Source organism: Diabrotica virgifera, chromosome 7 (assembly GCF_917563875.1).
Source record: "Diabrotica virgifera virgifera chromosome 7, PGI_DIABVI_V3a".
Classification (NCBI taxonomy): Eukaryota; Metazoa; Arthropoda; class Insecta; order Coleoptera; family Chrysomelidae; genus Diabrotica; species Diabrotica virgifera.
Window position 1 is genome coordinate 13,003,601 of NC_065449.1, and position 27,670 is coordinate 13,031,270.

At 32.7% G+C, this 27,670-nt stretch overlaps 1 protein-coding gene across 1 annotated transcript in view; it reads right to left on the reverse strand.

Moving 5' to 3' along the window:
- LOC126887777 (uncharacterized) overlaps positions 1 to 27,670 on the reverse strand; it is a 298,854-nt gene that overhangs the window by 40,077 nt on the left and 231,107 nt on the right. The window contains exon 4 of the mRNA XM_050655583.1: positions 20,670 to 20,795. Within this exon, the coding sequence (XP_050511540.1) occupies positions 20,670 to 20,795 (126 nt within the window). The remainder of the gene's footprint in view (positions 1 to 20,669; positions 20,796 to 27,670) is intronic.

The following is a 27,670-nucleotide window of genomic DNA, read 5'->3' on the forward strand; positions in this document are numbered from 1 at the left end:
TTAAATGGGACACCCTGTATATTTTTACATTTTTGGATTCTCTTCGATGTCTTCTTTTTAAAAATATGAGGTTTTGTAATGTTATACAGGGTATTTTAAAAGATAATTACGTTTTTTTATTAATTTCGTAGCAACATTCACACCCTGTAGAATTGTAGTAGTTTGACATATAAAACTCTACTTACGTTCAAATGATTTTTAATATAGTCTGCTATTGTTAAAAATCATTAGTATAGCTAAATTTTTAATTTTAGTATACAGGGTTGGTCGAAACTCGGAACGAGTATTTTCTGAGTTTTCTTAAATGAAACACCCTGTATTTTATTATTGTAGTGAAATGATATTTTATGGTTCTTTTTTATTTATTAAGCATTCCCTATACCTAATTGCTTTAATTTGTGCTTAATTGTTAGTCGCACCAACAATCTTACCTACGTAGGTATTTTGATAGCTAAACCATTATTGGTAATTTTAAGGATCAGTCTGGATTAATATGTATTTATTTCTGAAAAATTATTTGTGACTGAATTTTTTCAAGGCCAACCTAATAAAATTTTACGTATTTTTTGTTGCAATTAATGTTTAGCTTGAATCACCAATAACTCACAAATTAAAGCAATTAGGTATAGGGAATACTTATAAAATAAAAAAGTACCATGAAATATTATTTCATTACAATACTAAAATACAGGGTGTTTTATTTAAGAAAACTCAGAAAATATTCATTCCGAGTTTCGATCAACCCTGTATACTAAAATTTCAAACTTAGCTATACAAATGATTCTTAACAATAGTAGACTATATTAAAAATCACTTGAACGTAAGCAGAGTTTTTAATGTCAAACTGTTACAATTCTACAGGGTGTGAATATTGCTACGAAATTAATAAAAAAACGTAAATATCTTTTAAAATACCCTGTATAATATTACAAACCCTCATATTTTAAGAAAGAAGATATTGAGTAGAATCCAAAAATGTAAAAATATACAGGGTGTCCCATTTAAAAAAACGAAGTTATAAGCAACTTCCGGTATAACCGGAAGTTGCAAAGAGATGAAAATATTTTCATTTAATAGATCATCCTTCAAAACGCCTACATTCCAATTTTCACGTTTCTGTTACCTTTAGTTTTCGAGATATTTCTAATAGTCCAGTTATCTGCTTCACCCTATACAGGGTGTCCCAGACTAATTTACCCACGCTATATCTCTTAAACGAATAGATATTTTCGAATGGGACAAAAGGTGATATATTCTACTTGTAATACACTTTAATATGGCGTACAAAAAATCATCCCCTAAATAATCATCCCTTAGTTACAACCCCTAACTTTATTTTTTTTAATAGCACCCTGTATATTTTTTTATAGTTTTGGATGTGGTCTTTTATCGTCTATTCAACACATTTTTTGAAAATAAAATCGGTTCGTAAATAACCTAGAAACTATCAGTTTATTTTTGTTAAATTGTGTGGCCCAGACTAATTTATCCAGGCTATATTTCTTAAACGAATAGAGATTTTCGAATGGCACAAAAACTGATCTATTCCATTTGTAATACACTTTCATATGGCGTAGAAAAAATTCATCCCCTAAATATTATTCATCCCTAACTTACAGGGTGCTATTTAAAAAAAAATAAAGTTAGGGGTTGTAACTAAGGGATGAATGTTTAGGGGATTTTTTTCTACGCTATATTACAGTGTATTACAAATGTAATAGATCAGTTTTTGTACCATTCGAAAATCTCTATTCGTTTATGAAATATGTATAGCCTTGATAAATTAGTCTGGGACACATAATTAACAAAACTAAACTGATATTTTCTTGGTTATTTACGAACCGATCTTATTTTCAAAAATGGGTTGAATAGACGATAGAAGACCACATCCAAAACTATAAAAAAATATACAGGGTGCTATTAAAAAAATTAAAGTTAGGGGTTGTAACTAAGGGATGATTATTTAGGAGATGATTTTTTGTACGCAGTATTAAAGTGTATTACAAGTAGAATACATCACCTTTTGTCCCATTCGAAAATCTCTATTCGTTTAAGAGATATAGCGTGGGTAAATTAGTCTGGGACACCCTGTATATAAGTACTGATTCAGTACATTTTTCTCGTTTGTTTTCATTTGATACACAAACTTAAATTACATTGATATTTTTATGTTGCAACCCATCCTTAGTAGTAAATTTTGTTTAATTCTACTGGGATTGTAACTTTTATGGGCTTTCATGTCCATGTAACTCCTTGTTTTATAGATAATCAGGTTACTAGCTACTACCTAAGTAAAGAATGATAGCACATTATCCAATTCAATTAATTACATAACTTTATCGATTAAAATGCCACTGATAGTTTACTTACAAATAGGGCTAATTTCAACCTTACCTTCATGTTTCCGCGTTTAATATTTTTAACTAACACACTTCACGAAATATTGCTAAGTGCAGATCATAATTGGAGGCTTCTTCTATAAATACAGGCGGTTACATGTTTAAGGTGCATTAAGAAAAATTGATGGTTTGCGAGTTTTTAATCGCATTTTTAATCAGAGTATTGATTATACGGTATTTTAGAGGTTTTACGAAGACGGATGGCGTTCTGGACATTAAATAATAGTTACTTAACAGGTTGGTGATTATTAACCAGTAACTACTAGCCACATAAATATTCTACTTAACCACTACTTTCGGGTCCCAAGGACCTGTTAAAACAGTAAGCAGAAAAAGTGAACTAGTTTGCACAAATTTATTTTATATATTTTATTTTATATTTCGTATTATACAGGGTGTCCCGAAAAGATTGGTCATAAATTACATCACAGATTCTCGGGTCCAAAATAGGTTTATTGAACATCACTTACCTAAACACAATAGTGCACACAAAAAAAGTTACAGTCCTTTGAAGTTACAAAATAAAAATCGATTTTTTTTTCATATACCGAAAACTCTTAGAGATTTTTTAATGAAAATGAACAGGTGGCATTTTTATGGCAGCAGCATCTTAAAAAAGTTAAAGTGAAATTTGTGCACCCCATAAAAATATTACGGGAGTTTTGTTCCTTTAAACCCCTCCAAACTTTTTTGTACGTTCCAATTAAATTATTATTGTGCCACCATTAGTTAAACACAATGTTTTTATAACTTTTTTGCCTCTTAGTACTTTTTCTATAAGCCAGTGTTTATCGACATATTTTGAATATTTGTCGAATCCACCACATATTTGTATATGGTTAAGTACGATTATAGAGACCTGTTAATAATCTGAAAATTTATTTATAATTTACATTTTTAGGTATATTTAAAAAAAAGCCACATCTCGATAAAAGGTGACTTGTCAAAAAAGACTAAGAGACAAAAAGTTTTAAAAACACTGTGTTTAACTAATGGTACCACAATAATAGTTTAATTGGAACGTACACAAACATTTGGGGGGTTTAAAGGAACAAAACCCCCATAAAATTTTTATGTAAATATATTAAAGGAGAAACCGTATCTAGATAAAAACTGGCTTATCGAAAAAATACTAAGAGGCAAAAAAGTTTTAAAAACGTTGTGTTTAACTAATGGTACCACAATAATAAATTAATTGGAATGTACACAAAAGTTGGGGGGGGGGGGGGGGGGGTTTAAGGAAACAAAACCCCCATAAAATTTTTATTGGGTGGACAAACTTCACTATAATTTTATTTTAAGATGTTCCTGCCATAAGAATGATATATGTCCATTTTCAATAAAAAATCTGTAATAGGTTTCGATATATTGAAAAAAATCGATTTTCATTTTGTAATTTCAAAGGGCTGTAACTTTTTTTATGAGCATATTTGTACTAAGGTAAATTGGGTTCAGTCGAACTATTTTTCACCCCAGAATGTGTGGTATAATTTATGGCTAATCTTTTCGGGACACCCTGTATATTTTATATATCTTATTTTATATAATTGAAAACATTTTCTACCATATTATAATGGTGTAAGGTTGAATTTACTTCTTAACAAATTTCTTCTATTCTTTGCGGTTTCGTGTCATTATCTTTGCGTCTGTCCATGTCACTCCTCTTCTGGCCAATATCTTTCACTATAAAGGCGGCAAGGCTGAAAATTATAACGCCTACGCCATAATTAGTTTCCTGTACGCCTTTATAAAAATGTCTGAGGATTTTACATTCAAAACAGCATAAACGTTTTTCATCGCTTTTTATCATGTTGGTCTGAAGCTATTTCCTTGTGGCATTTTTATAATCAACTATTTTCAATGGGAAATATGCCACAATTTTACCAAAAAAAATTATTTTATTAACGTTTCGATGCCCAAGCCGGGTGTCGTTGTCAAAATACAAAATAACTAAAATACGTTTCTGACGTGTAAGTGAGGACGGGCTTGATAAGAGTTTTGTATACAGGGTGATTGATTAGTGGGGTAAAGCTTAATAGCTCCGCTATAGTAATAGATAGCAATAAAAATTAATAACAAAAATTTTAGCCACCTTTGAGCTTCACATTACAAAATTAGTTAGAATGTTACAGGGTGTTCGATAACACAGTGGCAGACCAAACTTATGTTTATTTAAATGGAACACCCTATATTTTATTTTATATTCGAAATCCTGTTAACTTTTCCACCGCAAAAATATAAAGGTTTGTAATGTTATACAGGGTATTTACACAGTTGTAACCAATTTTGCATGAAAATCGTAAGAAGTTCAAGTCCCTGTATAAATAAAAATAAGCACAACAACAATGGTTTATTAATGCCATATTTTTTATTTATTGTCAAAATTTTCAAGAATTATTGACATTGCTAATTTTCTTTATATCAAATACAGGGCGAGTCAAAACGCAAGTACATTATTTTCTCAGTAATGTTAAATGGAACACCCTGTATTTTATATCATTATTGAAAAGTAACATTACCTTACTTTAATTTTTATATAACATTCCCTATGCCCAAATTTATTAGTTTTCGAGATATTTTCATTCTTCAGAGAAAATTATTTTAGGTGTTTAAATTTATCTAAATTTTAAGTAAGCTATGACTGAATTGACAATTATTGACGATTACCGATTATCAATCCGGTAATCAATGTAACACTGTAGCAAATAAAGAAATAAAAATAATTTATTAGTAATACATTTTTCAAACAAAAACACAACCACAACATGCAACATTTTTGAAACAATTAAAAACTATCTTTTTATGTAAATGCAACAAACAAACAAAGAAAATTAGTAATAAATTTTACAAAAAATCACACAAATACAAAATACAACATTTTGTGAACACAATTAAACACTACTTTTGTATGTAAATGTAACAATGTAACAAATAAAGAAGGAAACATAATTTATCAGTAATACATGTTTGAAAAAATTAGAAGCTACTTTTAATAAAATATTTTTAATACTTAATTACATAAGGTGTTCAAAATTATGTCCTAACATATTTATGTACGCCTAAAAACGGTCATTGAATGAGCTACTTATTCTACGGAGCATTTGTAAATTAACACATCGAAATACACTTTGTATTCTATTTTTCATCTCATCCCTTGTTGTTGGAGGTATTTTATAAACTTCATTATTAACGTAACCCCCAAAAAATCAGTCCAGTTTATTAAATTCTGGTGATTTGAGTGACCACGCTACTGGTCCATTGAACAATAAAAATATCTCAAAAACTAATAAATTTAGACATAGGGAATGTTATCTAAAAATTAAAGTACGGTAATGGTACTTTTCAATAGTGATATAAAATACAGGGTGTTCCATTTAAAATTACTGAGAAAATAATGTACTTGCGTTTTGACTCACTTTGTATTTGATATAAAGAAAATTAGCAATATCGACCATTCTTGAAAATTTTGATAATACGTTAAAAAATATGGCATTAATAACCCATTGCTGTTTTGCTTATTTTTATTTATACAGGGGGTTGAACTTGTCACGATTTTCATATAAAATTGGTTATAGCTTTGTAAATACCCTGTAAAACATAACAAACCTTTATATTTTTGTGATGGAGAAGTTAACAGAATTTCGAATTTAAAATAAAATATAGGGTGTCCCATTTAAAAAAAACATAAGTTTGGTCTGCCACTGTGTTATCGAACACCCTGTAACATTCCAACTAATTTTGTAATATGAAGCTAAAAGGTGGCTAAAATTTTTGTTATTAACTTTTATTGCTATCTACTACTATAGCGGATCTATTGAGCTTTACCCCACTAATCAATCACCCTGTATAATATTTTCGTTCTTTTTGTGACTATGCTTGATGTTAAAAGTTTCTTTAATCCATAGTATGCTCTATTTGCCAGATAGATACGTCCGATAATTTCTGCAGTTACTGTATTACTTTGGTTGATTTGTGAGCCTAGATATATGAACTCCCTTAATCCCGGATTACACGAGACTAGTTTTTCAAGCTAGTATAGCAAGCTAGATGGTACATGACAATTATACCGAAATCATTAGACCGAAAGCAGTAGACCGAACTCATTGGACCGAAAAGCACTTTACCGAAACCTATTTAAACCGAAATTATGCTAAGATTTTGAATATCTGTCTTTTTGTTTATTGTATTTTCAACGAAAACTTTTCGTTTATAAATTTGCAAAAGTCTGTGTGTTATTGCGTTGCCGCTCTTGCAATACTTAGAGCAGATGTATCGATGGATTCTTATGTAGTTTTGCCTTCTGAATCCAAATTTGAAAACGGCATTTCGATATCTCTAACCGTCTTCGAGATAATCGACCTCAAAATCTAAAATGTGACGTCAGAATCCGGTTATTTCCTACCACGCAATAAACGTCATCTGAAATCTTTGATTAGGAAGTAGGCTACTTTTTTAATCTGAATTTGTTAAGCAAAGCAAATGTTATTATTTACATTTGAGTTTGACACTTCGTGAATGTCAAACTAAATTTTAAATTATTTAGTTATTAATAAAATATAAATGATATTTTATAGTGAATTTAATTATTATATAAAATAATATGTGTAATAAATGTATAAAAATACAATTTGAGTATATTTTGAAAGCAATAATGTATTAATAACTTTCAAAAGGTTTGTACGAGTAAGTATACGGCCTCCCCTTTAATGATAAATAGACTGTTCCATAAGTACAGTGGAACCTCGATAACTCGGATTAATCGGGACCGCGACCGATCCGGGTTATCGAAAATCCGAGATAGCCGGAGAATATGGTAAAAATTAATAAAATACGGTATACTTACAGATAAACTCCGTTAGAATTGAAATAACATGAAATATATTTATAAATATGCACCGTATTCACAGTAATACCTACTCATTAAAATTACTAAAAAAACACCAAACCCAAACGTAAGCAAATGGAAGCGAACAATACAAGACACACAATACTAAAGACCATTGTTTATAAAAGAATTTTTTAAATAGTCTTTCCTAAACAATGCTGACAGTTTGAAATAAAAAGGAATAGATACTACAGACAGGTGGCTGTTGTTTCTGCGGCGTGTGCTATGAGTCATTTTTAATATCGTATAGTTAAAAAAAATACACACATACACATTATCTCTCAAATATTATATTACATACATTTTTATTGTTGATAATTAACTATTTTGATTGGAAATAAGCCACAATTAAATTGAAAAATACAAAATATTGAAAATCAAAATGTTTATCTGATGAAAATCGGTCCGTGTTAGCCGGACTTCCGGGTTGCGTATTTCCGTTTGCGTGTTCATTTCAAGACATTGCGGTTTTGAAACGGACACCGAAACGGTGATACATATCTAGTTCCAAAAAGGTGTTGATTTGAAAGCGCCAACAACCGAAATGTGCACGGGTTTGTACCGAAACATGTGGCGTTGGAATTCTACAAACAAGTGCATAGAACTAATAGGTCTATTATTCGTTGCACGTGCTGTTTATCAACTTAGCTTTGAGGGTCGTGTTGTGTCAAGTTCAAGTCAATTATTTAAGGTGCATTCGTAACTCGTTGGATCCATGGTATTTTCAAAATCCTTCTATTGCACCATATCTCAAATGCTTCCAACTTCTTTATGTTGTCTACTTTCAGTGTCCATCTTTCCATTCCATACAAAAAAGTCGAGAACAGGTAGCATGTTAAGGCTCTTATTCTCATCTCCAGAGAAAGGTCTCGATTAACAAACATTTTTTTCATTTTTATAAATGCTTTTCTTGCAATTTCGATTCGTGTCCTGATTTTTCTACCTTGGTCGTTGTTTTCTGTTACCCAGGTTCCCAGATATTTGTAGTTATTCACTCTTTCTACTTGTTTTCCCTCGATATCTAGCCTTCCTATTGTATGTTGCTTAGAATTAATCATGAACTTGGTTTTCTTAACGTTCATTCGTAGTCCATATTTTATACTGACTTGATGTAATCTATTTAGGTACTACTCGTTGCAGTGCTTCTAAACTGTCTTCAAAAATAGCGGTGTAGTCTGCGAATCTTATGTTTTTCAAGAATTTTCCGTTTATTGATATACCCTGTTCTTCCTCTGATATTGCTTCCTTAAAAATAGCTTTAAAAATAACTAAAAATATGTTTGCTAAATAATAATTGTTTAGCTGAAACTAAAATATGTTTTTAATATGCATAACACTTTTAGTACCTATATTTTTGTGCATTACTACAAAATGTATACGTATCGTAATAGCATTTAGTTTATTTTGACAGGATATTTTGGCACTACTTTGAGTATTTTGAAAAATTATAAAGAAAAAAAGAAGGTAACAAAATTGTTCTATTTCCAGAGATCCAATGAATGATAATTTGTTATTCTGCAGATAGGAGCTATTTGTGATAAACAGTTCAAATGAAATAAAATAATGTTACAACTTAACACGTATTTGTGATAATTTTAGGCGCGAAGTTCTTGTACAAACCAGTGCGCATTTCAAAATTAAACGTCTTGAAATGCACACGTGTTTGGAAGCTGATATGCTCCGCCGTTTACGTGCCGATTTAAAACTACCCGGTCTTGAAATGAACACGGAAACGTAAATACGCTTCCGGGTTATCGGGGGCCGACTTATCGGGGTTCCACTGTACTACTACACAGTTCATCAGTAAAAAGTATCTTTATGTATTATGTATTTCACAATATTTGAAAATTGTTCTTAAAATGTTGTTTGGAATAAAAAATTATAATATTTGACGAATTTTCTCAAATTATGGATACCAACATCATTTTCATTTATAAATCTTGTATTTTTAATTTGACGAAGAAAAGTTATTCTTCATAAAATGCTCTTCTTGGTCTAAGATTTATGATACGACTATCACGAATCAAATTTTATTAATTTTATACGAGGTATATAAAAAATATGAATTTCGAGTAAAGTATCTTTATACACTGCTCGTCATAGAAAACGGGCACCCCAAAAAATGGGTCATGTTTGATGTCAAGTGTCTCCTAAACCTGTCGTCCGATTTAAGTAATTTTTTCAATATCTTATAGCTTTATTCTTTAAAAAAATCGCTGTAATAATATTGTTGCTAAACACTTAAATTTTGATTGTATACCGGATATACGAATCAAACTGTGTTTTTCCTCAAAGTTTGCAACACCCTGTGGCATATTCTAGCATTTATAAAATACTGAAATTAAAATACAACTATAGCCTCAGGTTCTCTTAACATTCTGTTTATTGATACATTCGCTTATATTGGATAATAAAAAAGTTAGGTAGGTACTTTAACAACAAGCCATGTTCTTCATCAGTACAGGGTGTTTCTAAATAAGTACGACAAACTTTAAGGGGTAATTCTGCATGAAAAATAATGACCATTTGCTTTATAAACATATGTCCGCAAGTGCTTCGTCTCTGAGATACAGGATGTTGAATTTTTTCTTACAAACCGACTATTTATTTATTGCATTAAAACCGGTTGAGATATGCAAATGAAATTTGGTGGATTTTAAGAAATAGTTATTGCGCATTTTTTGACATTCATTTAAGAATTTTATATTCACGTATGCACGCCAATGGTGAATATAAAAATTTTAATTTTATGTCAAAAAATGTGCAATAACTACGTCATGAAACCCACCAAATTTTATTTGCATGTTTCAACCAATTTTTAAGCAATAAATAAATCGTCAGTTTGTAAGAAAAAATTCAACATCCCGTATCTCGGCAACGAAGCATTTGCGGGCATACAGTTCACCAAGAATAGCTGAAAGTCTGAAATTCTAACTGCCTGCGCGAACAATGAAGTGAGAACGCACTCGGAAGGAAAAAGATAGCCTGTACGCGCGGGTGAACTTTAAAATGTAGGTACAATCGGAGACACAAATATAGAAACGTAAAGTTTGAATAGTTTCTAATAGGTCCAGTACACAATTATTATTATGTACTGTCATTACTTTTCTTCAGTATATTTGTAGTATTTTTTTACAAAGTGAGATGTAATAAAATAGATCCAACAAAAACCGCTTGTGTTGCTATAAATTATGGCATTATAAACCAAAAATTATATTTTTATATTGACTATTTGTACTTTATATTACCATTATATTGACCAAAAGGTTTCGGAGAAAAAGGGCGTAAGCAGTAGGATAATAAATAGAAATTAGATGTTCGGTCCCGGTGAAGCATAAATATGGTGTCTTTGTACCAGTACCTTTTGTTAAAAGAGATATTTATAACCTTTCTCGTATCCATTTCCATAGCATTTGTCGTCATCGTTTTATTCAGTCCACACAAACTTTTCACTAATTTAAAATCAAAACTGACTTTTTTTCAGCGACATATTGCTTCATAGAAGCCCATACTAACTCTATAGGATTCAAATCCGGATAATATCTTGGGTAACCGTAAAACTGAATGTCCTTTATCCTCGAGTAATTTGTCAATTTCATAGGTTTTAAACAGAGGTTTGTGTAATTTTATAATGTCGTATAATTCAAATTTCAACATGTCATCTGTAAAGGAAATATTTCGCGTTGTCAGCCACTGCTGCATTTCTGCTTTCCTGGAAGACATAGTTGGACATTTCTCAGTTTGTACGTTGTGATACGGTGCATTATCAATCACTAAAACGCTGTGAGGGGGCAAATTTGGTATCAGTTTATCCTGAAGCCACTTTTTGTAATTGTCGTAGTTCATTGCATCATGATAATCTCCTGTTTTTATAGTAGGTTTGTAGCGCAGATAAGCGTTTTTAACAAAACCACTTTCACCTCCAGCATGCACTATCACAAGCATCTGTCCTTTAGATACTGGTTTTTGTATGCCCTTGTTTGAACTATCAGACCAGCTCTTTTGGTGGGTATCAGATGAATGGACGTATGTTTCATCCATGTATATAATTGGGCGATTTGCGTTCCTGTAACGTTTCATACTACGTAAGAAATTCAGTCTAAGATGTTGAATATTGGGCTTTTCTATTAATAATTTTCTATTAGTTCTGGTTTTTCGCCAACGAAATCCCATCTTTCTAATTACTGTTCGTAGGCTTTCTATGGAACCTGAGTAGTTGTACTCCTCTGCAAATGTTCTGTGTATGCGTTTCATAGTTGGGACTTGTTTTTGTGTTATACAAAAATCCATTATATAACGTCGAAGACGCCCTATATCAAAATCGTCCAAGCACGTTTTTGAAGCGCTTTTTTTTCTCTTTTTGTTTGGAGTTACAAATGAGGAATATTCGCCATCTTCAATTAATTGCATTTCCCGAGCAATTTTTTGAACGCTGCTTAAACTAACACCTGTTGTCAATACCACACGTTCCTGCACTTTTTTCAAATCTCTACACGGTTCATTGTTTTTCGCTTCATTTATCATAAAATGAATCACCTTTGCTATAACTTCCCGTGTCTGATTATTTAAAACTTTTCCCTTCAAATTCGATTTAAACAAAATTTGCAAATTTTAAATTGATTCTCCTTTGCGGTTCGTACTTACAAAAAATGTTTCGCAGACTGTACCGACTTGTTCACGTTACAAACGGTAGATATTAAGTGAACGCTGAGTGCGAGATCCGTCGGATGACGAATGCGCATCATGGGCGTGGTTATTTTCAGACTTTCAGCTATTCTTGGTGAACTGTACGATTGTAGAGCAAACTGTCATTATTTTTTAATGCAGAATTACCCCTTAAAGTTTGTCGCACTGGTTCTCGCATTTAGAAACACCCTGTACTGATATGGACCATGTCTAATTATTAAAGTACCTAATAACTTTTGTACTATCCAACATAAGCGAATGAATCATGAATCAGAATGTTAAGAAAACCTGAGGCTATTGTAGGGCTTTAATTTCAGTGTTTTATAAATACTAGAATATTTCACAGGGTGTTGCAAACTTTAAGGAAAAAACACAGTTTGATTGGTACACCCGGTAGGTATACAATGAAAATTTACCTGTTTAGCAACAACTTTATTACTATATACAGCGATATTGTTAAAGAATAAAGCTATAAGATATTAAAAAAATTACTTAAAGCGGACCACAGGTTTACGAGATACGAGACATGAAAAATGACCCATTTTTTGGGGTGCCCGTGTTCTATGACGCGCAGTGTAGTTCACAATATTTAAATTAGAATGATATATTTGCACATTAAAACATAATTTTTAATTCTAAACAACTTTTCGTAATAGCAATTTTCCATATTATGAATTTAAATACGTATATAAACAAAGTTTTCGTTATGATAATGCTCGCATTTTCAGCTTGTTTTGTATTATTTTATAGCTGTTATAGCTATTTTTGTATTAATTTTATAGCTGTTATAGCTATTTTTGTATTATTTTGTATTATTGATATGAAATAATTTTCATCCGTTAAACAAATTAGTGAAGGTAAACTATTTTTAGTATTTAATTTTTAGTATTGTATTTAATTTTTATCATTAGTATTGTACATAATAAATAAAAAATAAACCAAAAACAAATAAAAACAATAAAATAAACAAAAACAGAGCAAAAAAAACAACCTCTAAACTCGCCAGTACTTTGTTCTGCCAGTCCTAAGCCTGGATAAAGGGCGAAGGGAGGTTGATGTTACCCTTGCTCAGATTACAATGCTGTTAGAGCACCCTGTAATATGTACTGTTATGCTCTGTATTTCTCTCTTTTTATGAGATTGATCAGCAAATTCTTATTTTGATTAATTACTTAATTATTTTAATTATTACTTATGTAAAACAAAACCAAAATTAAATTGAATTTTCTAATAAATTTTATTCTCAGGGCTATTTTAATTTTAATGCATTTCCTTAGGTTTGTGGCTTCTGGTATCTCTAGTTGCTTACTTCATCCAGGGACAAAACAGGGAAATTAAACACACTCGAAGTCATATAAATGTTATAAATATTTTTTATTTATCCAATATAATATACCATAAATATAAGATTTAAATATTATACAAACATTTAATTCTATTGCAACTTTTTCTCATCTAATAAATTAAGCTTTAATTCTGATATCTCCTTTGTTTTAACAAAAATTTTATTTAAATAATTCGTTAGACTATTCTTACAAAAATACTAAAATTTACTTTTCTCCTTTTGAATTGATTACTTATCTCTTCTTTAAATTTTGGAATGACTAAATTATGCTATAGAAATGCTCAATACAAAAATAAACAAATATGGTGTGGATATAAAACAAACTCTCTCCATTTCACAAAAATTCTGACTAACCTTTTTGTTTCTTCTTTACTTCTTCTTCCTGGATTGCGCAGCCTTCGATTCTCTCACACTTGCTCCCAGGATATAGCGAAAGGTCCTTCTCGTCCAAACTGCTTCACCAACAAACAAACAACGGGACTCGCTGGAAATCTCTATTCAGTTTTCTCTCTGCTCAATATCTTGTGCAAATTGATATCCACCGGCTACTCGTTCTAGACAGAACACAGGAATCTCCTCGGACACAAGGAAAATTAACTTCTCAACTCGGTCAACGATTTCGTTTCACCACGATCTGCTCGCAAAGTCCAATTTCACCACTTTACACCGACTTCTCACTTTTTGTCGATTCCAACGCGAAATAAATGTACTTTCTAATTTTTACCGCATAATTGTATATCCGTTCAAAGAACCATTAACAAATCACTTAACAAAAATTGAAGAAAGACTTCTGTGTAAAAGGTATATTTATTAAAACCCCAATAAAGGGCTACATTAAAAGACAGAACGTTTTCGCTCTAAAGAGAGCATCATCAGTGTTCTAAGCCTAAAATAAATACAACCATAATTAGTGAAGACAAGAGTAAAAAAATTTAAAGGTTGACCAAGATAAAAAATTGGGTTATACTTACAAGCTCTACATGCTAATCCACCAAAAATACATAGGTTAAAACCCTTAAAATGCCGACCAAAAGTCTTACATTGGCGTGTATTATGTTAAACCCTGGCGATGGGTGAAAATGAAAAAGATATACCTCACAGCATTATATGACTCTACCACGTGTATGTGGGTGGTTGAGTTGATTTCTCTGTCTTCACAAAGAGAAAGGTGGGAAAAAACTCAACCACCCACATACACGTGGTAGAGTCATATAATGCTGTGAGGTATATCTTTTTCATTTTCACCCATCGCCAGGGTTTAACATAATACACGCCAATGTAAGACTTTTGGTCGGCGTTTTAAGGGTTTTAACCTATGTATTTTTGATGGCTTAGCATGTAGAGCTTGTAAGTATAACCTAATTTTTTATCTTGGTCAACCTTTAAATTTTTTTACTCTTGTCTTCACTAATTATGGTTGTACTTATTTTAGGCTTAGAACACTGACGATGCTCTCTTTAGAGCGAAAACGTTCTGTCTTTTAATGTAGCCCTTTATTGGGGTTTTAATAAATATACCTTTTACACAGAAGTCTTTCTTCAATTTTTGTAATTAATGGTATACAGCCAGTTACGGGAAAATTTTCGTTATGGATTTTAAATCACTTAACGACTTCACTTTCCGCGAAAACACTGTCTACTAACTAAATTATAATATTTACAATTTTTGGTCATATACAGGGCGATGAAAATCTATGATCTCGTGGTCTCTGATATAAATTTTTTTTTCTAAAATTTTCCCATAAAATTTTACAACAGTACCTAATGCTTTTCGGTCTCCTGCTTTTCGGTCTCCTACTGTTCGGTCTATTGAGGTTTCGGTAAAGTGCTATTCGGTTAATGAGTTCGGTCTACTGCTTTCGGTCTAATGATTTTGGCCTTTTTACAGTAAACCAAGCTAGATATACCGGTATCCCAGCCTGAGTTACTGTCCTGGCTTGGCACATGTTAGAACGGTGTACATGTGGCAAGGAAATTTTTAGCCAGTAGCTAGTACTATTGCGAGATCACTAGAGTAACAAATCCACTGAAAATTCGACTGAAACAGTTACTTCGGAAACCGCAGTGAAGACTTAAAAGAGTATCTAAGTAGACTTATCTTTATATTTATGATGAAATAGTGACGTTTCACAGACATTCTTCCTCACGATACATTTGTAAAAACTTTAAATTAATCTCGGCACTTAATTTTAGCATATTAGTTTTGGAACACGTGGATATTTCTTTGAAAAAATAAAGCAGCTCGACACTACGCACTTGACGTTCGAAAACACTTGCTTTGCCGGCCAAACGAGGGTGGTACATAAGCCAGGATAGTAAAACCAGTAGAGGGGACGCAAGTAGCTTAACAAAATAGAACTCTATGCTATTAAACTATCATAGCTTAAGACACTGGCTTACTGTCTTTCTCACTAGCTTACTAGCCTACACGCGAAGCTAGTTCTGTAGCTATCCTATCTGAAACGCTAGCTTGCTATTCTATCTTGAAAAACTATCCTCGTGTAATCCGGGAATTAATTCTTCGAAAGTACATGTTCCAACCGTTAAATCTTCGGGTTTTGCTGCTTGCTTATTATTTGTCACCTTCATATACTTAGCTTTACTCATAAACCACCTTACAAAGGTAATTGTACTTTACGGCTTTTTTAGAAGCAAATAGGGGAGAGTTAAATAAAACGGGATAGTCGGATAAAAGGGGATACCTAGCCTAAAGACCCAACTAGTGCTGCTATCAATCGGACAACGACGAAAACTTGTTCTCAGTCGTCATTTTAACATTCTCAGTTCATTTTACCTCGATTGCATTATTTGATGAAAAGTTGTGTTTAGAATTGTTTGACTCTATTTTTTTGGTACTTTGTACTTTTAAGTGCGTTGTTTTCTACATTATATTGCCTACATATCTAAACATATAATTCCGGTGACTATTACATTTAATTAAGCACTCATTAACGAATATTCTCATGTAGTCTGTCTAATTTTACTTTCACGTTTAGGCAGGAGCCATTTTTCTTTTGAAAAATGTCTGAGTTGGACAAACCGGGACACTTATAGGTTGGATTATTTGTTTGGACACGGATAAATGGGATACAGTTTTTTATGTCCCATTTTATCCACCTATTTATTTGTTGGCCTATTAATTTTTTAAATAGCGATAAAGCGTGTTCTCATATTGCAGAAAAGAACAACATATTTTTATGCGACTTTTGTTCTGATATACGTACCTAGTCCTAAATAAAAGGTCTTATTTCCCATTTTGCAATAAAACATAAAAAAGGCCTATTTATAAGTTTCTGACCACTGAAGATATTGTTTTTTCAAAGGTAAATTTTGCGTTGCAGTCGTATATCTACTTAAATATACTTTTTAGATAATTTTTTGCAAAAAATTAAATATTGTGAACCTATCCCGTTTTATCCAACCGTATGCTAAAACGGGATGTGCAGGACTTTAATAAATTTTTTTTACTATTTTCCAGTCATTAAAAATAGCTAAAAATATGTTTTTTGTGTGCTTCAATAAATGTTATACCTAAAAAAATAATAATATGATAATTTCGAATACCAGAAACAACAAAATGCTATGAATGCAAAGGTTCACGGTCAGTACAACTGTTTAAAAAAATTATAGTACTTACTAATTTAGCATAATGTTGTTTGTCTTACTACCTACTCAAGTTATTTGAAACCGTTTAAATCTGTTTTTTGCCGTTTGCAAAAAAATTTGCCGCCCCCTCAAATTTGCCATCGGGGCACGTGCCCCCTTTTCCCCCCTAGTTCCGGCCCTGCATACACCATTATATATAAAAAAAACAGTAAATCCTGTATAAAAGGTATATTTAAAAAACCCTCAAAAGGGCCACATCAAATTCACATAACTAGTTTTCGACTGGTTTACCAGTCATCAGTGATTACCTAAAATGAATATAACCTGATAAAAAAGGCAAAGATGTTGAAATTTTGACTAGGGTTAAAAAATATTAGGTTATACTCACGTGCAATGTACATGCTAACCACCAAGATAGTATTATACAAAAATATGTGGGTCAAAGCCCAGTAAAAGTAGTCCGTCAAGGAAACATAGGTATAAAATGCTACCTTAAGCCTGGATATTTAAAATATTATCTAATTTGCCCTAGGTAACATCTGAGATCTAGATATGACTTGTTCACATGTTGGAAGTGAGACGGCAAGTGAAAATGAAATGGTTGGGAACCTCGGAACGATGACAAGACAAACGACAGTTCCACAGGTAGTTTAAAATAACCTGTCATATTTAAGAGTAAGATTGTTAAAATTAGAAATGATGTAACAACACACCCAATGTGAAAATTATCATTTAAAATTCATTAAACTAGTTGTTATAGTAAAATTAATTCTAGTAAACTGTAAGTGGAACTAGTTAGGCAAACCACATTACACAGGAGTTTAGTGTTCGACAACTAAATACTGTAATAAAATCTTATTATCAAGAGATCGAAGATTTAAAAAAGCAATTTTGTGGTGATTTAGAGTTATCGAATTTATTTAACTTATTAGTAGTTGTTGGAATTTGTGTAAGTGTGTAAGAAATCACAATGGGAGTGTCTGAGGTGTAAAAATGTCTTAAATAATCTAGGGGATGTATCATTATATACCATCATATATATTTAAACTTTTTCTAGCTGATAGTCCACAATGTATTTGTGGTCAGTTGCAGTGGCGCAACCAGGGAGGGGTTTTGGGGGTTAAAACCCCTCCCAGAGCATATAAAAAACTATAAAGAATACTTAGTAGGAAAATGTAACTTGTCTTTCAGAAACAATACAAAAAAATTTCGGTGCCCAAGCGAAGAGGACAAATAATCCCCGGACAAATAATCCCGGACAAAAAATCGCCACAAATTATCCCTAGACAAAAAATCCCCAAACAAAAAATCCCCGGACAAATAATCCAAGGACAAAAAATCCCGGAAAAATAATCTCCACAAATTTTTTTGGAGAGAATATCCCCACAAAATAATCCCGGACAAAAAATCCCCAAGAAATATTTGCTGCCGAATAGTTCGTCTAAAAATTTTTCCGTCAATGCAATCGACTCAAATGTTTTTCAGCCTCAGTGCGTGAAAGCTATAGCAATCGCCATGAAACCGCTTTTCGGCACGAAAATAATTATTATCAATTAATATTAAGCATGAATTGCAATTTAGATTGCCAAATTTCGAAGTTCAGTTCCATGCTAAAAACTTTTTCAGAAATCGTGGAAGATTTGGGGAATGCGCTAAGGCTGTGGGAACCATGTAACTATCCGTTTAAATCTTTTACTCACTCTGCTTTGAATAACTATGTTCAAAACATTGCCTATTCGTGATGAGAACTGCTGCTCCCGAAAACGATAATCTTGATTGTAATGCGAAAAACCTGTTACTTTTTGTAAATTTAACGTCAAAAATATTTAGTTATTATCATCATCAATAGCATTATAACTCTTCGACTATCCTTGCGAGTGGTTTACTATTGCCTTCAATGTGTCGATCCTGTGCCACTATTTCCCATTGTCTCACTCCCATTTTCTCCAGATCTTCTCTGACTGCATCTTTCCACCTTTTTCTAGGCCGTCCTACAGACTTTCTCCCATCTGGCCTTTTCCCGAGCAGTTATGTCTGGTTTGATTTTTGGATAGATTTTTCGGATGGCATATTCTAAGGTCAGGTTAAACAACAACGGAGACAACGGATCTCCCTGTCTCAGTCCAGAATTTACGCAGAAAGCATTTGATATTTCCCTACCTCTTCTAACTTGAGCAAAGAAGTTACTTACACACATTTGCGTTACCGCAGTTAGTTTCTTAGGTACGCCCAGCTCGACCATTGTATTCCATAGTGTAGGATGATTAATTGAATGATAAGCATGTTTGAAATCTATAAATATCTGATGCACGTCTTGATTATACTCCCAATCCTTTCAAGCATTTTTGTCTAATAGTAAATATATGATCAACAGTCGATCTTCCGGGCCTGATATCACACTGGTAGTCACCAACTATTTCTTCGGCGTATGGTAGTAATCGTTTTAGTAATACATAACGAAAAATATTTAGTCATCAGTTTCAATTCACTACAAGCAACATTTCAGAAACCTGCTTCAAAAGCTTTCAAAAGCTATGTCAAAAACCTGTGTTCTGCGTTTTCATAACAAAGCTGAACATTCTTAATAGCGCCAAAATGTTTCCTGGATGCACACAGATAATAGGCAATGTTTTGAACTTAGTGATTCAAGGCAGAGTGAGCAAAAGATTTAAGCGAATAATTACAGCATGATTCCCACAGCTCTTTAGCTCATTCCCCATATCTTCCACGATTTTTGAAAAAACTCACACTCGTTTGTCATGTAAAATTTGAAGTTTCCGGCATGTAATTGGAATTCAAAATTTGGTAATCGAAATTACAATAATTCATGCTTAATCTTAATTACTTGTCCGAACCCCGCCCAAGCCAACCCCCCTAGAGGAAAATTCCTGGTGCGCCACTGGTCAGTTGGGTAACCTTACAACACACAATTTTGACCTGTTCTCTTATTTCTAACAACGTTAATATGCTTTTAAATTCACTGTATTCTTTGACTGATGTCCACTATTGATGTCCCACACTGATGTCCCATTAATTTAAACTATTTATTAACATTAGAAAACAATGAGCTGGTATACCGACTATTGTATAAATATATTTTAGCTTTTAAACTTAAATTGTAATTGTAAAATATAGAGTATTTCTTGTAAATTGTTATACATTAAAAAAAAAGAAAAACATTAAAAAATATATAAAAAAAAGGAGAAAATATAAAAAAAATATATCTATAAAAAATATTTTAAAAAAATAGAAGAAAAAAATAATAATTAAAAAATATATAAAAAAAATATGTAGATAAAAATGAATGACGAACTTGGACAGTATGGACAGTCCATAGTAAAAAGCTTTCGAATTAAGTAGAGGGCTAAAGAAGAATGTTGCTATTTTTACGTTTAACTCTGAGAACATCATTTAAAAAATTATTAAAAAAATACAAAAATAATTATTTATTAGTAGAATTGTTTATTAGAGATTAATTATTAGTTTTAGGATGAGATACGAAAAAATGACTAATAAAATAAAAAATAGTAAAATTGGCGAATTGATTTAGTGTCCGTAGTCATATAAACCCAAATAAACAACAAATGTACACATGTCAAGAACTCTAAAATATACTGTAGACATCACTTAAAACCTCCAGTTAAATTAAGATATAACTAATATGTAAATGAATATAACGCTAAATCTAAATTCTCGGTGTGATTACCTTCATTCACGACCGTGAGTTAATAAAATTTGAGGGTACCTACCCTGTTCCTTTTCATCCATCGATGATGAGCTTCGGTTTGCTTGATGCGATGTTGCCGCGCTTCCTCGGAGAGTGAACAGCGTCTATCCCTTTCACGTTCCTGCCATGCGGCTCGCCCTTGCGAACACTAAGGGAAAATATAGGTTAATAGTGCTTGCATTCTAGAGGGTAAAATATGGTTCATACGTCTGATAAATGATGTATATTGAATACATATGAATACGATATTCATGCGGTCGTTCGCAGATTATTATTTTATTATGGCGGTTAATTTTAGATACGGTGGGAATATCGTATTAGATTTTTTAATGGAATTATGGTAGACCGCAGAATTTAAATTAATAAATACAAAAATACAATAGAATACAAAATAACAGTACGAAAATGTTAATATTATTTGTTCCGGTTCGGTGTGACTCGTATTTTGGTTATTATTAAAGATTTCATTTTTGATTTTATGATTTATTTTGGCGCCACTTGAATTTTTCCAATTGACTGGATCTCAATACGAAAAAAAAACAAAAGTACATGGTAGTCAGTAAGCGCGAAATATGCAATACATGACTTTTGGTTCACCAGCAACCAATTGGCAGAGTAGATGGCTACACATACCTTATTACCAACATAAACAGCCAATGGCACCACTCTGCTGAAATAAAACAACATATAGGAAAAGCATGATCAGCGTTCGTAATGATGAACTCTCTTTTCATAAGTCACGATTTACCACTTCCCTAACAACACGAAACATTCCAGGAATGTACTATGAAAGTTCTATTAATGTTTAAATGCCCTGAACATTGAAGGAACATTCGGTGAACATCTGATTAAATTATTGGTGGAATGTTACCACAAGACATTCTACGAACATACTACCAATGTCCTATATTTTAAGAGAGGCCATTTACTATTCAATTTGTGTTCATTTTCAAAATTTCCGCGCGTATATTAGGCAATCCAAACCAAGTGACTTCTGGTTGGCATACAAAAAGTTACAGAGGTTCTGTTTGTAATATCTATTTTTCTTGTTTATCGTCGTATTTTGTCTATTTTGGATTCATTTGGAGTTCGTTTGCTGTATTTTGTCAACTTAATAAACTTTACCACAATGCAAAGTGATTATTTAAGGAAATTATTATTGGAAATTAAAGATGTTGGACAAAGGTAGGGGAAACAATTTTTATTTACTGTTAATTTTTCCCTGATATTTATCAATATTGATGAATTTTGCAAGCAATAACATTATTTCTTTTATTGTTTTAGATACTTATTGAAGCTAAAAATAATTGGGGATTTAGATCCATATACAATTCCAGTGGCGTGCTGGAACTTCTCAAACGGCCCGGTGATTTTATAGGAGAGCGGCCTCCCGTCCACATTTTCCCTGCTATTATCAGTATCTTTTATTCGTTATTTTTTATAAAATCAAAAAAACAAAAATATAAATGATTTTTAGATAAAACATAAAACTTTTATCTTTTTTTATAAAACTTTGAATTCAATGATTTTTTTTTAATTTGCTATATTTTTTTATTTAAGAATAAGCAATCTTACAAATAATAAATGACATGTGTATGACAAAATATTGTATGCAGTAAGGCAGAAACCATAATTTCCTGAATACACAGTGATGAGCGCGATATATGAATTTAATGTAATTAAGATAAAAGTAAAATAAAGATTAAAGATAAATAATTAAAGATAAAAGTAAAATAAAGAAGTAAATTAAAGATGGAGCTACTACAAATAAAATGATATCTTTGGATGGTGAAATGATTGTGAAAAGCAATAGTTTTAAGTACCTAGAATCGGTATTACAGAGTGATGGAGAAATAGATGGAGATGCATGCAGTAGAATTAGGGCTGGATGGATGAAATGGAAAGAAGCGAGTGGTGTGTTGTGTGACAGAAAAATTCCAATGAAGCTGAAGGGAAAATTCTATAAAACAGCCATAAGACCGGCTATGATGTACGGAACTGAATGTTGGGCAGTGAAATAGAAAGAGGAACAACGAATGCATGGGGCGGAAATGAGAATGCTTGGATGGATGAGTGGAGTGACAAAGAAGGATAAAATTAGAAATGAGTATATTAGGGGAAGTCTAGGTGTGGCACCAATTGATGCCAAAATGAGAGAGCATAGGTTAAGATGGTTTGGTCATGTTCAACGTCGAGACGTTAATCATCCAATACGAAGAGTAGCTGAAGTGCAGATTCCTGGAAGGAGTAGGAGAGGAAGACCAAAGAAGACCTGGGGGAAGACAATAAGGCAGGACATGTTGGTAAAGGGAATTAACATTGATATGACCCAAGATAGAATTGTGTGGAGAAAGGCAAATTACCACACGGAGGTGAAATTTTCACGATATCAACAACATTGTCATTTGTTACTTCATGTTCATTATCACTTAGATTAATAATATCATCCTTCATATATTCTGTAGACTGAACACATTCATCATTAACTCAATCTTCTACATATAATTTCTATAATTTCAGTATTTTGCAAAATCGTATTTTTTAATACAATCTATTTAGGTATCAGCAAAATCCACGAGTTCTCTAATTGCAGTCACAGATATAGTAGGATAAAAATTTCTTAATTTTTCAGTAAATGATTTGAATACCATTAAATGTATACCATTTTTATTGTACAAAGTGCTTGATCAAATCGTTTTTCGATACTCACAATAATTCGGTCAAAAATGTGCAAGACGTTTTCCCATTCTTTATTCTGCAGAGTACATAATATGTAATATTATTAGTATTTATGAAAATAAATATTATCTGTAGCAATAATTTATGTATATAGAGTCTTATTCATTTACTTAAACTGTATTCTAAAATTAAAAAAATTTTTAAACGTCTTGTTAATATTATTCGACTAGAAATTAAAACAATATTTTTTTGTGACATCTAAAATGTTTCGTGAAAAAAGCCTATTTGACCGGCCTCAAGAGGCCGCGGCCTCTCGGTGATTGCACCGATTCATTTATATGGCCAGCACGCCACTGAGTGAGAATAGGATTTTACAGTAAAGTGCATTCCACCAAATTACTCTTATAGATATTTATACATATCTGGTGGAGTCTCACAGTTACTACTCTAAGCAGCAGATGAAAGCATACAAAAGCCTTCAGGCACATAAATATTTTACAGCTGGATTTGTTTTTAAAGTTGGAGTAAAGTTGGAAGTCACGAGCAACAACTTCATAAGTACCTACAAGAATATTGAGGAAATCCAGCTCCTCGATACTACTGGGCAAACTAGAAGATTGAAGAGGACAAAGCCTTTTGAACTAGTTTGAGTGATAGGGGATAGTGAAAAGCAGAGCATAGTGCTTACGTGCCTGTGTATGTTAGAATAGTGCATGATCTTGTTAGATTAGATAAGAGACGCTATGGGGTAAGCTCTTCATTTTAAGGAACAGTAGTGATTTAGGTTAAATTAAAATTGCTCATTGGTCAGTTATGACCAGATTGTAATTGTAATGTACAATTCAATACAATGAATCATCATCGTAGTGATGGTTATGGAAAAAAATATATGACAAGATTTTGTGCAATAGAAATGTTTATATTTATCAAGTATGTATAATTTGGTATGGCCACATATACTTCTGATATATCGTCGGTGATGTGACAATGCCTCCTATCTGCTTTTTCATGAATTTTGTAGGAGACGAAAAACCATTTTTAGGGTCATCTCCTGTTTTCACATGTAAATTTTGACATGTTTTCTTAGTAAATAGATAGTTGAATTTACTACAAAACATGTTAAAAAATATCATATGAAAATAGGAGGTGACTGCAAAAAAGTTTTTAGTCTCTCTTACAAAACTCATGAAGAAACAAATCGGAGGTATTATGTCACATCAGCGACTATATCCAGGGAATATATAAAAAATATACTGTGAATGTCCAAAGAACATTGTAGACATTCATGGAATGTTCCAACAAGACATTTAAGGAATGTTTAAAATGCTGACAGAGGACTTTCCTGGGACATTTAGGGGACATTCTTGTGCTTTTAAGGACATTCCAGGAATGCTTTCAATATCCTGTGTGCACATTCTAGGAACATACATGGAATGTTTGGTGTTATTAGGGTTGGTACCAAAATCTCTATCATTAGATGCTATGTATTTTCTACGTTATTATACGTAGTAGAGACCTAAACACTTTCCGAAGCTTCTTTAAGAGAGCTCGAGATCTTTGAAATGTGGCGTTACAGAGGTATCTTAAGAATTTTGTGGGTAGATCATCTGACTAATGCTGAGGTCCTACGTAAAGTGGACAAGGAATGGGAAATTATTAATACAATCAAAAAGCGCAAACTAGAATATCTGTGCCATGTTATGAGAAATGAACAAAGATATGGCTCGTTGCAACTCATTCTTCAGGGCAAGGTATTTGGAAAGAGAAGACCAGGGAGAAGAAGATTATCTTCGCTTATAAGAAAAATATTAAGGGGAGTGAGACAGGGGTGCATAATTTCACCGCTGATTTTCAATCTGTACTCAGAGCACATTTTTGAAGAGGCTCTAAAAGAAATTGATGAAGGCATCTGAATAAATGGAGTCAAGTTCAGTAACCTGCGGTATGCAGATGATGCAATAGTGGTTTCCAATACCATAGAAGGGCTGCAAAACTTAATGAAAAAATAACGGAAACAAGTAGAACATATGGACTGGATATAAACACCATCAAAGCCAAGCTAATGATCATCTGCAAGGAAAACATAACTAGAGCAAATCTGTATGTGAACCAAATGAGAATTGATCGTGTCTCACAGTACAACTACTTGGGAACTATAATCAATAAGTCGTGAGATAATACCCAAGAGATTAGATGTCGTATCGGAAAGGCAAAAAGTGAATTCTTGACTATGAGCTCTGTGTTCAAGAGCCATGACCTCACCCTAGAAACAAAAATAAGGCTCCTTAAATGTTACGTGTACCATACGGAGTAGAAACATGGACATTGAAGGCGGTAACTCTATCGAAACTTCAGGCTTTTGAGCTATGGTTGTACAGAAGGATCCTAAAGATACCATGGAGAGAAAAAGTCACCAATGAAGAAGTACTACGGACGAGGAAGGCAACCGCAGATTTGGTCAACATCGTGAAGGGCCGTCAGCTGCAGTACTTGGGACATATAATGAGAAATCAAGGCAAATATGAGCTACTCTAATGCATTTTGCAAGGTAAAATTGAAAGAAAAATAGCCCAGGCCCCAGGACGAAGAAGAATATCCTGGCTTGCTAACCTGAGGTATAGAAAGACTTCAACACAACTATTTCGTTTAGCAACCAACAAAATCATCATAGCCAGAATGATCGTCAACATTAGGAACGGACAGGCACCCTAAGAAGAAGAACAAAATATACGAAAGTGCTTTCAACATCTAATTTTTCAGTGTTTATAAAAATATGTAATAAAGTATGTATAAAAAAGATAAATATTATTTGTAACAAATCTATCTACACATGTAACAAGTCCTTAGTCCCAGATGTACGTGTTTTCAACAAGAACGCTGTGTTGCGTCCTTCAATCCCATATTCAAACGCTAAGACAGACACACAAGCTACGTGATTTGCATTTAGATATCCTCGTGCAGTGGTCAGATCCCAGAGGAATAACAATATTTCCCGATATCCCGTAATTCAACAAATCCTCGCGTGTGGAAAAGATTCAATGTTGCAAATAGGAAATTGTGAAAATTGGATACATTTGGTTTTGATAACGCATTTTATTTAACTTGCACGTCAGGTTGGATGTTTTAAACACTAAAAGGCCGTGCAATGTTACAAACAATCGAAAGGGGCACGATATAGCTTTGATAGTTTAATACTGTATGTATATACATACACATGTATGTAAAATAAATAATTAAATAATTGATAAAGCACGCATAGTTTTCCTTCTTATTATGAATTGGTATCCAATAGAGTGATACATGCATGTTTCTCTCTCTCGGTGTCACCAACCACCCGAGTAGAATACGAATCCACAACCAGAAGGGAACCAATGTGTCCTGAAAATTAACAATTTCAGTAAAATTTACAAGAACGCCATCTAATCTAATGGCTGTGCAACAGACCATATCGGAAAAGACGGTTCCTATATCTTTTGTGCCGTACAAAATGATGCGTGCATTATGGCTTCGACAGAGAGCGCTGCCTACGCTATGATGTAAAATACCAAATAAACAAATAATTAAAAAATTGGTACAACAGGAGACATCGTTTTCCTTCTGGTTATGAATTGGTATTCAGTAGGGTGACACATTCATGTTTCTACCGCTAGGCGTCATCAGCCACCCGAGTAGAATACGAATCCATAACTAGAAGGGAACCAATGTGTCCTGGTAATTCACAATTTTAGTGAAAGGAGAACTCTTTTGTAGAAGAGAAGATATCAAGACGAGAGAAATCAAAATAAAAAACTACACTTTTGAAAGAGTTCAACAATTTAAATATTTGGGAGTAATTGTGAATAGGAAAAATAAGAGACGTGAAGATGTAATGGAGTGAATACCAGCAGGCAACAAAACGTACTGGAGATATCATAGGCTAATGAAGGACATTGGTCAATGTCAAACCTATGCTACCGAAACTTTGACATTGACAGCTACAACTTCTAAAACTCTGCAAATAGCTCATAGGAAAATGGAAAGGTTAATGCTGAATATATCGCTTCGTGACCGAGTTAGAAATGAAGACTTAAGACGAAGAACAGGAGTTACCGATGTAATTTCCCGAATTGCCATATGAAATGGAACTGGGCCGGACACGTCGCCTGAATCAGTGATGAAAGGTAGACGAAGAGATTACTTGAGTGGAGGCCGTGATTAGACAAAAGAAGTAGATACTTGTTGGATACTTATACTTATACTTGTACTGGACTTGGATACTTATACTTGTTGGACTGACGATCTCAAGAAAATGTCAAGAAATCGGATGCAGAGTGGTCAAAATAGAGCACAATGGACAAAAATGAG